This window comes from Arachis ipaensis, chromosome B06 (assembly GCF_000816755.2).
Source record: "Arachis ipaensis cultivar K30076 chromosome B06, Araip1.1, whole genome shotgun sequence".
In the NCBI taxonomy this organism is placed as follows: Eukaryota; Viridiplantae; Streptophyta; class Magnoliopsida; order Fabales; family Fabaceae; genus Arachis; species Arachis ipaensis.
Window position 1 is genome coordinate 123,192,641 of NC_029790.2, and position 13,649 is coordinate 123,206,289.

General features: G+C 33.3%; 1 protein-coding gene across 2 annotated transcripts; it reads right to left on the reverse strand.

The window, feature by feature from the left end:
• LOC107648437 (probable protein phosphatase 2C 65) lies at positions 8,589–12,534 on the reverse strand. Of its 2 annotated transcripts, XM_021104958.1 has the most exons (6): positions 12,097–12,534; positions 11,824–12,065; positions 10,953–11,279; positions 9,980–10,094; positions 9,671–9,894; positions 8,589–9,331 (listed from the first exon to the last, which is right to left on the reverse strand). In XM_021104958.1, the coding sequence occupies exons 2-6, from the start codon at positions 12,031–12,033 to the stop codon at positions 8,909–8,911; spliced, it is 1,299 nt and encodes a 432-aa protein (XP_020960617.1). In that variant the 5' UTR covers positions 12,034–12,065; positions 12,097–12,534; the 3' UTR covers positions 8,589–8,908. The 2 variants fall into 2 exon arrangements, with proteins under 2 accessions (XP_020960617.1, XP_016207789.1); XM_016352303.2 differs by having other exon boundaries at positions 11,824–12,534.

The following is a 13,649-nucleotide window of genomic DNA, read 5'->3' on the forward strand; positions in this document are numbered from 1 at the left end:
TTATGCACAGGTCAAAGCTACTGACAAGCGAAGTTTTCCAGAAATCAGAATCCATAAGGGGATTGTCAGAAAAGGATGGAGAAGTGCAACACAGTGGAGTTCAAGTAATTTAAGTAATCAGTAACAATGGAAAACACAAACTTACACAAAACTCAAATCATCAGTAATAAATAATTGATTCCAAAGCCAGAAAATCCAAAAACAAAAAAAAAATTAAGCAAAGAATCCCAAATTCAAACAGAGACATAACCCATTCTCCCTCTTGTAACCCCTACCTAAATCAGATCTAATGGTGTATGCCATGTGATAAATCTACATTTTATGGTATTTATTTGCTCTAATTGGGTGAATTTTATCAAATTTTCCTACGCTTATTCAATGAAATAGCTTACTTTTGTAAACTCTCCATAAATTGTGCTAAAAAATGAAAACATAATTTTTAGACCCTTATTTGCTAAAGTTTATTCACTTTAATTCCATTTAATTCCTTGATGTGTTTGTTAAGTGATTTTAGGATTACAAGGCTAATATGGATTGAAGAAGTGAGGAAAAAGCATGCAAAATTGGAGAAATCATGAAGAAATAGAGTTTGGAGCTTTTCAACAAGTGTACACACGCACTACGCACAGGTGGAAGCGTGCAGTCATGCGTACGCACAAGTAATTCGTGCATCGCACAAGTAGAAAAATTAGCAAGTGTGCTTACGCACACATCTGTGCGTACACACAAGTCGCAACACGTGACTTCATTTAATGCAATTCGCTGGCAGCAATTTTTGGGCCTTAAGAACCCAATCCAACTCATTTCGGAAGTTATTTCAACCCTAATTCAAGAGGAAACAAGGGGGCAATTAGGTTTAGATTTAGTAACATGTTTTAGGTTATTCTAGAGAGAGAAGCCCTCTCTTCTCTCTAGAATTAGGATATGTTTAGTTAATTTTCTCGATTGATGCTTTAATTCTTGTCTTGATTTAGTTTCCTTACTATTTCTTCTTCTAGCTTCTTACTTCTTTTAGTTTTACTTGTTATTTCTTTTATTTGGTTATTTTATTATTAATGAACTCTTGTTAATTTGAATTTCTATTAATGCAATTTCATGTTTCTTTGTTTATTGTTATTTAATGGAGTTGTTATTAGTATTTTCTTGCTTTTGGTAGCTTTAGAATTTATTATTATTGCAATTTAATATGATTTTATTTTCATGCACACCAAGTGTTTGATAAAATGTTTGGCCTAATTTTAGTATAGTTTTTCCTCACTCTTGACTTGGAATTGAGGACTTTGGTAACTTTGAGTCATTGATACCCATTCTTGATTGATATATTAGGGTAGTTAATTGATTTGGTTTTCACTAACTCTAGTCTTTCACTAAGCTAGTTAGTGAGTAGACTATGACTTGTGGATTGAGATCAATTATGCCTATTTGACTTATCCTCGATGTTAGAATTGACTAAGTAGGATTAACTCTTCATAATCATCATATGTTTGTGGTCAATGGCTAGGATAGGTAACTTTGCCTCTCAATCCTTGCCAAGAGGTTTCTTAACACTTGAATTTCCTTTCTCTTGATTAATTGTCTTGAGTTTGATTTCTTTTGATATTTAGTTATTGCATGCTTCTTTAATTCCTTGCTATTTACATTACTTGCTTCTTGCCATCAAAACTCCAATCCCTCATAACCAATAATTGAGCACTCTATTGCAATTCCTAGGGAGAACGACTTGGGATTTAAAATTCCTGATTATTTTGTGTTAATTGTGACAATATCTTTATTTAAACTTTGATTGAAAATTAATTGTTGGTTTAGACTATACTATCAACGAAGTGATTATTTTATTGAGAAATTCTAGATCAACATTAAGTCTCACATCAAGTTTTTGGTGCTGTTGCCAGGAAGTTTTAATGGTGTTACGTTATTGGCTATTATGAATATGTTAATATGTAAATAGCTCACTTCTTTTTGCTTGTTTGCTTGATTTTGTTAGTTTTTAAGAGTTTATTTTAGTTTCTATTATTAGCTTTTATTTTTATTTCTTCTTTTTTCTATGAATTCTCACCCCTTTGGCTTGGAGTTTAGTTGTTATGATGTTGTAGGAAGTGATAATCTCAATGATGGAATGCATCATGGATTGTGGGATCAATTGAGTGAGGAGCTATATGCCTCTAGAAAATCCTCTTGGCAAGAACCTCCTCCATATTCTTATAGCTACTATCCACCTCTTGATGCATACCAATACCAATCAAACCCTCAACATTATAATCAACCTTACTTATAAGCCACATCACACTATTACCAAACACCTCCATATGAGCCTAACCTGTACCCACCATACCATCAACCTTATGTGCTTAAACAACCTTGTGAACCATACTTAGAACCACCACAATTCTAACACCAATACCCCACACCACCTCAATATTCTCATCAATATCAACCACCTTCAACATATGAGGACCTTCTCCCACATGATGAACCTCCTTTTTCCCCACAACCTTCAACGGAAGAAACATTTCAATTCTTCCTTCAAGAGTAAGAAAAGTACCAAAAGAGGTAAGACAACATCATGGCTACCTTATCTGGAGCCCTATCTCACTTAGCCTCACTACATATGAGGACCTTCTCCCACATGATGAACCTCCTTTTTCCCCACAACCTTCAACGGAAGAAACATTCCAATTCTTCCTTCAAAAGCAAGAAGAGTACCAAAAGTGGTAAGACAACATCATGGCTACCTTATCCGGAGCCCTATCTCACTTAGCCTCACTACACTCTTCCAACAATTCAAGCACCTCCATGAATGAAAGTGAAGAACCAACCTCAATGGAAGCATGTGGAGTGGAGGAGAGATTGGAAATACAAGAAGAAGAAGAGGAGTTAAAGCATGAGTTGCAAGTGGAGGAGGTTGAAATCGAGGAATTAGAAGTGGTTGAGGAATTTGAAGAAGTTGAACAAGGAAACAAGCTTGAGAAAGCTTGTCAAGAGGTGGAGATCATACAAGAAGCACTATCACCTCCTTCATTTAAGTGGGTAACATCCTTAACCTTGAGATTCATTATTCCACTTGAATACGGTTTGATTGAAAATGATAATCAACTTAGGAATATTTGTGGGTTGGACAATAAAAGAAAATTAGGTAGTGGTTGGGAACATGATCCTAGGTTCATAGAAGTTGAATCTTTGAAGTTTTGCTTTAATTGGTTGGTGTAATTCTCAAGTAAGTAGATCTTGAAGGATGTTTGGATGCTTGAGTGAGAACTCTAATTACTTGCCACCCGGATGGAATCACATGAGTCAACAAGAAGATCAGGTGCACAAGATTTGGAATTTTGGAGGCTATCGGAGATGCAAACATTGGTGGAGATTCAAGGAAGAATTCAAGTACAAGCCACCATAGCAAGCGCTCTCCCAATTGTCTAACTTAAAGAAAATAAATAAAAGTGCTAGGTAGGAGAGACCCCACCATGGTAACACCTTTCTAACTCTCTCTTTGTATATAGTTTTAATTCATTGTCATTTTGTTTCTTGTAGATAGCTTAGGTTTAGTTTAATTTCAAGCTTAGTTTTATTAGATTTTAGTTTTGATCATGTGTTTTTGAGGAATAATATGTTTTGGGGTTGAAAAGCTATTTTGGATGTCAAGTTTGATGCCTTAAAGGCATTAAATTTTTTTAGAAAAAATAGAGCATGTGCATGCGCACCCACCTGTGCGTACGCACACTTTTCCCAAAATCTGTATTCTGTGCGTACGCACCCACCTGACCCCCTCTGTTGGGAGCGCTCACACAACTTATGCTTCCACATCCCCGCTCTATTTTCGCTTCTTGTGTGCACGCACGGACCTGTGTGCGTATGCACAGATGTCGAATTGGGCGTCAAATTTTGACGTTTCACTTTCCAAAAAAAGAGCTTTTTGTGCGTGCGCACAGCTTTATGCGTACGTGCACCCCTTATCACCCCTTCTGACCAGGTCGTTCGCACCAACTTGTGTGTGTGCACCCTACCCTTTTTTTCCTTCTGTGCGTACGCACCGTCATGTGCGCACGCACACCCCGGACCACCTTTTTCCAAAAAAAAAAGTTCATGGTGTGCGTGCGCACGCACACACCGATTCACACCTTCTGCATGCCCAGAGCGCTCGCACATGCTGGTGCGTGCGCAACCCCCATTTTACATCCTGTGTGTACGCACGACTCAATGTTCGCACGCACAATTCTGTTTTCATACCACCCTATTTCTTTTCTTTTCTTCTCTTATCTCTATTTCTTTTCTTCTTTTCTCTTCTCCTCTCTTCTTTCCCTCCTCCAATCAACATCTTCCACTATCCTTCACCACCCACCATACTCTCTTTTAGTTAGTTAGTTTGTTAGTCAGTTAGTTAGTTAGTTATTTTGTTAGTTGGTTTAATTTTCTGTTTTGGTGATAATAAGTGTTGAATTATTGTTTTATTTGCTTTGCTATTTATCGCTGCTAATTACTGATATGATGCTATTTTAACATCATTGTTGTGAATATTCATTGTTGGATTCTTTTATTGAGGTTATAAATTGTTGCTTGGTATTGAGTTCTTCATGGTTAATTTTGTACATACCAAGTACTTGTGATATTGCCTTCATGAATCTTGTTGGATTTCTAAATTGCATGTTGTAGCAAGCCACCATGTAATTTGAATTCACCCTCTATTATTAGGCAATTGTATGTGGTTGATGCATTTTTTGTTAGGTGATACTTGTTATGATTGATTTTTATTTAAATTACCTAGTTGATGCATTGAAATTAAGAAATTGTAAAATTGGATTATAAGCCCACCTAGTGATATTTTTTGAGCTTTTTAAGCTTTGTGGACTATGCTTGTCATGTTTTCCATTTCATATCAATTAGGTGTTACAAACAAACTTTTCTCTATTATTCATTTCACAATTGCTTGATTCTTGATTGAATGCTTTCATGCTTCTTTATTGCTTCTTTGTTTATCTTAACCTACAAGTCTTTTAAAGTATTTCAATCACACTAGAATGAGTGAAGTGCATGTTTCTTTTATGTAATTGTGACATAGCTTTCTAAGCTAGTGTGTGTTCTAAACCGCGCAACTTAGAATACACACACTTGTTTCCTTCATGTCACAAACTAATTCACTCACAAATAAATTTTAGTGAATATCACCTCATTCCAACAATATATGCTCCCTTGCTTTTGCATCCCCTTATCTTACTATCCTATCTTCTATCTTTCATAAGTGAGTCATCATAAGCAATAAAGGAAGCGAGAAGAAGCACACGCAGCAGCCGATTGATCCACCAGCTGAAGGTGGCAATCTGAAGTCGCCATACCCCCTTGCTCATCTTTAGATGCACCGAGGACGGTACAAACCCTTAAGTGTAGGAGGTCGTCACCGATCGACGATCTTGGGTGACAAAATCTAATCCAAACACTTTAACATTTTATTTTTTTTAGTTTGTATATATTATATTACTTTTAATTACATTCTTTCTTAGTTTATTGCATGTCCTTGTATACATATAATAAGCTTAGTTAATTTAATAAAATTTCCAAGAAAAACCATTTTCAATAGGGCATTGATATCCTAATTGATTTGAGTTGATATTTGTTTCATTTGAATTTGCTTGAATTATATATTGTGGAACATGTTTTTGAGCTAAGAACACATAAACATGTGAGTTTTGAGCCTAATTGTGTGGTTATATCATATAACCACTATTTTCATTCTTGTGTGTTAGTCTCTTTTTATGATTGTAATCTTTGATTTGTTTGATTCTTTATATCCATTATTTGATGTATATATGAATTTATATTATTGAGGCCATAATTTTATTTAGCTCACTTGTCCCAAATAGCCTACTATTTTATCTTTCTTTGTTAACCAACTTTGAGCCTATGTTAATCCCCTTTTGTTCTTAATTTTAGCACATCATTAACCCTAAGTAAAAAATAATAAATGTCCCTTATTTAGATCTTTGATTAGTTTAGGCTAGTGAGAGTGTGTATCATTTAAGTGTGGAAAAATATGGAAACAATGGTTGAGATAAAAGTATATCTTATAGCTTTGTTAAAAACCTTGGGAATTGGGTATATACTCATGCATTAAATACTTAAACCATATGCATTAGTATCTTGTATATATTTTATTGTGGAAAAAAAAAGAAAAAAAGAAAAAATGAAAGAAGGAAATAAAAGAATGAAAAGAAAAAAATTAGAAAAAGAAAAAGAGAAAAAAAAGCAATAAATAGGGGACAAAATGCCTCGAAAAAAAGTAATAAGAACAATGCATATGAGATGCGAATTGAAAAGAATGCATGAATGTGCAAAAAAGTGAAGAATGGGTAGTTAGGTTGCATTTGAAGTGTATAGGTTGTTATGTAGGTTAGGTGAGAACTTAAGTTAGTCAAATATTCAAATTTTAAGCTCACTTGACCATATGCATCCTCACTTTTACCCTAGCCCCATTACAACCATAAAAAGTCCACATGATACTTGCATACATACATTGAATAATTGTTAATTGTTAGATGAAGAACAAATCTTAAAAAGCTTGATTAAAGGAGAAATGAGTGAATTGACCCTAAACACTTGAGCGAATAAAGTGTATACACATCCGGTGAGGGGTTCAATTGCTTAATTACATGTTTCCCCCTTTGATTATCTCCTTTCTTGCAAGTTGTTAACTCTTTTCAATAACTCAACTCAATTGTGAATTTGATTTTATTGAAATTGCTTTAGCCCTTATGTTTATATATGTATTTTTGAAAATTGATTTATTTTGACTAAGTAGTTGCATTCATTTAGGTAGATTACATATAGGTAGTTTCTTTACTTTGAATAAATGTAGCACCTCTTTCTTGTTTCTTTCTTGAGTTTAACATGAGGACATGCTATTGTTTAAGTTGAGGATGTGATAAATTCACATTTCATGGTATTTATTTGCTCTAATTGGGTGGATTTTATCAACTTTTCCTACACTTATTCAATGAAATAGTTTGATTTTCTAAGCTCTCCATAAATTGTGCTCAAAATAAAAACATGCTTTTTAGGCCCTTATTTGCTAAATTTTATTCACTTTAATTCCATTTGATGTCTTGATGTGTTTGTTGAGTAATTTCAGGCTTACAAGGCTAATATGGATTGAAGAAGTGAGGAAAAAACATGCAAAAGTGGAGAAATCATGAAGAAATGGAGTTTGGAGTTTTTCAACAAGTGTGCATACACACAAGTATGCGTGCGTATGCACAAGTAATTCGTGTGTATGCACAAGTGGAAAAATTAGGTTTAGCTTTAGTAACATGTTTTAGGTTATTCTAGAGATAGAAGCCCTCTCTTCTCTCTAGAATTAGGATAGGTTTAGTTAATTTTCTCTTAGATTGATGCTTTAATTCTTGTCTTGATTTAGTTTCTTTATTATTTCTTCTTCTAGCTTCTTACTTCTTTTAGTTTTACTTGTTATTTCTTTTATTTGGTTATTTTATTGTTAATGAACTCTTGTTAATTTGAATTTTTATTAATTCAATTTCATGTTTCTTTATTTATTGTTATTTAATGGAGTTGTTATTAGTATTTTCTTACTTTTGGTAGCTTTAGAATTTATTATTATTGTAATTTAATATGATTTTATTTTCATGCACCCCAAGTGTTTGATAAAATGTTTTGCCTAGTTTTAGTATAGTTTTTTCTCACTCTTGACTTGGAATTGAGGACTTTGGTAACCTTGAGTCATTGATGTCCATTCTTGATTGATATATTAGAGTAGTTAATTGATTTGGTTTCCACTAACTCTAGTCTTTCACTAAGCTAATTAGTGAGTAGACTAGGACTTGTGGATTGAGATCAATTATGCCTATTTGACTTATTCTCGATGTTAGGATTGACTAAGTAGGATTAACTCTTCATAATCATCATATATTTGTGGTCAATGACTAGGATAGATAACTTTACCTCTGAATCTGCGAATCTTGCTGAGCCTCCGCTATTCTCTCTCTTTCCCAACACAACAAGGCAACTTGGTCTTGATGTCGACCTTTTGAGGAAGGAGAGGAGCTTGCTGCCGTGCGATGTTGGGTTTGTTCCATAGGGGTGGAGAGGATAAAGACAAGGGTAATTTAAGGATTTTATTAAAAAGTCAACAAAAAATTAGAGTTTGGGTACTTTTGTTACATAAAATTCATCTTTTATGAATATTTTTTCATAAGTATAACGTTAATTTTTTTGTTTGATGGGTACGTTTGTCAGCGTCGTAAATTTCATTCATAGATATAAATAATTATTTTTCTTAAAATTAATTATTGTAAAATTCTATCATAATTGTGATAGAAATTATACACTCATATCCTCCTATTTTTTCTATGCTATTTCAAGTTTGCTTAAATTTATAAGATAAAGTGAAAGATGTCTCATATATTTTCAGAAAACTTAAAACCTATATTAATAAAATCTCCTACTCTTCAGAACAATCTGGTTTTGAGTTTTGGAAAATCTCCTATCTTCATAACATAAACATGAACGTATATAATAGCTGAGACATAAATGTTACTATTAATGACCATAATAACAATGGTGAAATAGTTAATGTAGGCCCCAAGAAATCACAACTCTCAACTAATTGCATCATTTGAAACACAAGCATTTTGGTAATCTTCTCAAAAGTTAAGTGAAAAAAGAGTTCTTATATTCAATCTCTTTTTTAGATTTTAACACGTAAAAGCTCATTTATCAATTATTTTTCACTCACTTTTTAAGGAACACCAAAATGGTCCTAATAACATTCTTCCCAACCCGTCCAATGTTTTTTTCTCACCTAAATGTACAAAGTTTAGGTCTGAAGATCTGTGATCACACACACACTTTATATATATGTATATATATATGATGAGAAGGCCCTGGCAGAGTAAGTGAACCTTTTTCAGCTCCCTTGAATGAACCTAGTTGATACTTGCCTTCTACTCAAGTCTCTTGTAAGCCTTGGAAGTTTTGATAAGGAGTTGGCTCTAGCTAACCCTCCAAGAGCCTTCCATTCTTCATTGACATTCAGCTCTACCCCCACTTTTCCGGCCACTGTCTCGTTGTCTTCGTTGCTCATCGTTCGGTTGCGATGAGGGTGTTTGCTGAGATGTTTGCCAACCCTTTTGGACTGCGAGTGGGATAACACCGGCTGCTCGCCGTCCAGGAACAAGCATATAACTGCGCAATCATCTACCTTGGAGCCGGGATACCGGTATCTCCATGCTCGAACGGCTCTTTTTACAAGCAATTTGGCTGCTACGCTTCTGCTTGGTGCTGAAGCAACTATGTTGATAACTTCATTGTTACTCAGCACATCCCATACCTGCAAAAAAGAAATACAAGATTTTTGTACTTTATTTCACTGTTTACATGGTTGTTTTCTTAGATACTTGCATGATCTTATGTTTTGTTCTGCATTTGTAGAATTGATTCCATCAAGAGTTTATTTTTTCATAACAAAAAGTAATAAATTTCAAAAATGCTACGTGCACACAAAAAATCAACTACTATGAATTTTGTATTTCAATATGTATTTATACAGGTAACTTTAATTAATAGCTGATTTTTTATGTACACATTGCATTAATGGAAAAACTTCTAGTCTAACTAGGAATCCAAGATCCATGGTAGAGAGTTTGAAGTTGTAATTGATATGACCTACCCCATCACTTGCCAAGACCACAAATTCATCTTGCTTGGAAAGTTTCCTGTAAAATACATCAGGAATTGAGATGAGGCCATAATCTTTGAGGCAAAAGTCTCCGAAGGATCTGGACATGGCTAATCCAGGGCAGTCATCATCAGGCATCCATATTCGGCACACGTCGGGTTCTTCCTCTGCCGCGAAAACTCTGCCTTCACAGCTCATGATCCTTGTAGCTTCACCTAAGACAAACATTGAACAAATATTGCTATGCTTATGCTTAGAGCCTATTAGTTCTTATGAAATAATGTCAATAACAAGTCCTACTTGGAAGATCAGGTTTCAAATCCACGGTAAGTTGAATAGGAACACGTTGATCTCTCTCTCTAGTACAAAGAATCGCGCGAGAATCGCCCAAATTTCCGATTATAAGCTGATCACCCTGAAATTTGAGCCAAAAAGTGATGCAAACTTAATTCCATCATAACCAAACAACATCTTAATACAAAAACTAGGATTCTTTTGGTTCGTCTTTTTATTTTTTATTTCGGTAAAATATATTTTTTGTCCTTGAAATTTAACAAAAGTTTTAAAAATATCTCTAAATTTTATTTTGTTTTAATTTTGTCCAAAAAGTTTTTGATTTGCATCGAATATACCCCCAATAACTAAATTTTCAAAAAATTTAACACCAATCCAACAAAAATGCATGAAAATTATAATTGATTTACTTATATTCAAGGTTGTTCTTATGAAATTGTTGTTGAATTGATCCTAAATTTTTTGAAAAATTAGCGGCCAGAGGTATAGTTGATGCAAATTGAAAACTTTTAGAACAAAATTAAAACAAAATAAAACTTATGAGTATTTTTAAAATTTTTGCTAAATTTTAACTTTGCCCTTATTTTTTATATGGTGGTGTTGTTGCTCAATATTAGGGAGGGAAGTGTTTTATTGTAATATGGATATCACGTTCAACACACAGGAAGTGGAATGACAAGATCCGTCAGAAGCATGACAGTTCTCCGGCAACACACGGAAAGCGTGGTGAGGTAGTAAACAATGACGGATGGCAGTGCCCCTAGAGTTTGCGAAGCGTTGCAAGTTTTTGCGTGTTTTCGAGGAAGACTGCAACAACACGGGAAGACGTGTTATAGGCAGTCTGCATGCAGGGGATAGCCCCCTCCCATTCTGATAAATTTTCTGTTATTAAAATTTTATAAAATAAAAAGGTCAAAAGAACAAAAAATAAAAATTGAAAATGAAAACACAAACTAAACGGTAGAATATTTAGTTGTACCTGTCTGATGACAGTAACGGCGGTGCAACCGCTGCAATAGCTGTCGGTATTAATGTCCTTGGCAAGGTAATCATCCATTTCCTTGAATGTCTTGATAAAGCATCCCTCCCATGAAGCAAGGGACATGTTCTGGTTAGAATCATCAAACGTGCTTGTATCTGCATCACTATCATCATAATAGTTGTTGGCCTTTTGTTGTGCCAATTTGATTGCTGCAGACAGCTTCGAAGGTAGATTGTCGCGGATATATTGCGATACTTTGTGCCCTAGAGGACCATGCCCATCAAAAACACCACAGAATATCATGTCTTTTTCTCCGGTATAGTCCTAATCACATACCACATTTCGATTTGGTAAAAATGCATAGGAATTAGTTGGACCATAAAGCAAAAGAAAATTATTGATTAAGCCTAAAGATGGCTATTGTTATTATGAATTGTGAAAATTTCAAATCCTCAAATGAGGTGATTAAAAATCAAAATTTCACCATATGCAAACGATAAAAATATATATGAGTAAAGTGCAGATAAGGATACGATGCCAAGAGGGTCCATATTGAAAAGTCACATTTAATGCTCATGCATGTTGTGTAGTTCAATCAAAAGAGAGGAAAGATCCACAGAACATGGGTAATTAATTCATATATTGATATATGATAACACTGTCATTAATGACAACACCAAATAACTTGAAAAAAAAGATCAAATTAAAAATAATTCACGAGAATAATCCAAAGGAAACATTAAGAAAAGTCAAAGTTGATGATTAATGTAATAATCAAACAAAAACCCGTGCAAGATAGAACAATTCCAGGCAACAATGCAAGAATTCAAAGGAGGAAAAAAAAAATGAATAGAATGATAATTGGTACCTCCCAAACAGTCATAGAATCTTGATTGACACCTTTCTTACCCTGTTGGCAATACATTGATACAAACCTAGAGCACCCTTTGAGCCTTATGATTTCACCACCATAACCATATTCTATATCATTGCCCTCATAATCAAGCTCATGTTCATCTCCCAACTCGCTCTCAACCTTCTCTCGAATACCAAGCTCATGGCTGCAACATCCTCCCATTCCCAACGCCTTAGGATTAAGAACAAGAAGATAACAACAACAATAATAAAAACTTTCAAACTTTTCAAAATTTGACACCACCACAAGGAAATATTTATGGGGATAACAAATGTGGAAGTGATGAAGAAAAACAAAACTTTAAAAAACAAAAAATCCTCCCTTCCTTATGAAGGGTGCAATTAAAGGAACAAAGTAAGGCTATAAGGCTTCAGGGTATGATGATTTTACAGGTAAGAAAGGTGAAGAAGAAGAAATTAAAAAAGGGCTTAGAGAGAAATCAAAAGATAAAGTGTGTGTTTGTGTTTGTGTGAAGAATGAAGATGGAGAGGGTTGTCATGGGCATGGTTTTGGAGAAAGGTTGAGAGTTGCATTCATATTATTGCCTGTCTTCGGTGGTTTTGTTTGTTGTATGTCTGTTATTTCTTGTTTCCTCGTTGGCACCATGCCCATCTTTAATTTAGCGTAAAAAAAAAAGGGTCCTGCTACACAAATCTTAATAATAAAAACTAAAAGAAAAAAAGTTAAAGGGAAACGAAAAACAATAATAATATGGCTAAGTGGCTAATTAACTATAAGAGGGGAAAAAAGTTCCAATAGTACTCATCCATCTGTTACAAAATATGCCAACAGAAAAAGATTTCAGTTTGGAATTATATATATATAATTTAATTTTAATATATTATCGATGTAAATACTTTTATATGTACATCTAATTATATAACGTCTTATGCATTTATAAAAATAATTATATTTTTATATTAATTACATAAATAATCATTTAAAAAGTAGATGTAACAAGACAGCTATATAAAATATTTTACATTATTATCGTTGCATATAATTTGTTTACACTAATAATACATTAATTAATATTAAATTCTGATCTTGAGGCATTCAAATTATCTGCAAACAATCTATACCAAGTTGATGCATTGAATTAAATTTTGGTTGTACTGAATTGTTAAAATATCAAGTACTTTGGAATGGACGGAGTAATTAAGAACAAAGATTGAACAAATAATAAAACTTATAATAAAAAAGATTTAATTGGAATATAATAATGGACTAACAGTTTTTACATTTTAGTGCAATGTTAATTATTTACTTATTTTAGTCAATTTTGTCTTCTATTATCATTTATCAACCTTCGAATTTGATTAATTAACGGTTCAATATATACTAATTAATTTCATAACAAATAATAATCAAGATTTGCTGGTCTAACAACTCATATTTTTTTTGGTAGTTTTTTCACCCCTAAGATAAAATGATAAGTCAATAGCAATCTTAAAAAATGCCATCCGATCCTATCACTATTTTAATTGAATAAATACTATATACATAAAGAATTTTGCTAATATAGTTTGTGAAAAAGAATGAGAATAAAATAAAATTGGAAAATGTATAAAATGATTATGAAATTAGATGATTATACTAAATTGTAAAATCTTTTTGGACCTTTTGTAAATCTGTTGGATACATTAACATATATAGTTTTTGATATATGAAAAAGGTTTGGGGGTAATCAAATTAAACATGGGCATAATTTTTTTTTTTTGGCTTTTTTTAACATTTTCAGTAATTTTGACTATAATAATTATATAAATTCTTAATAT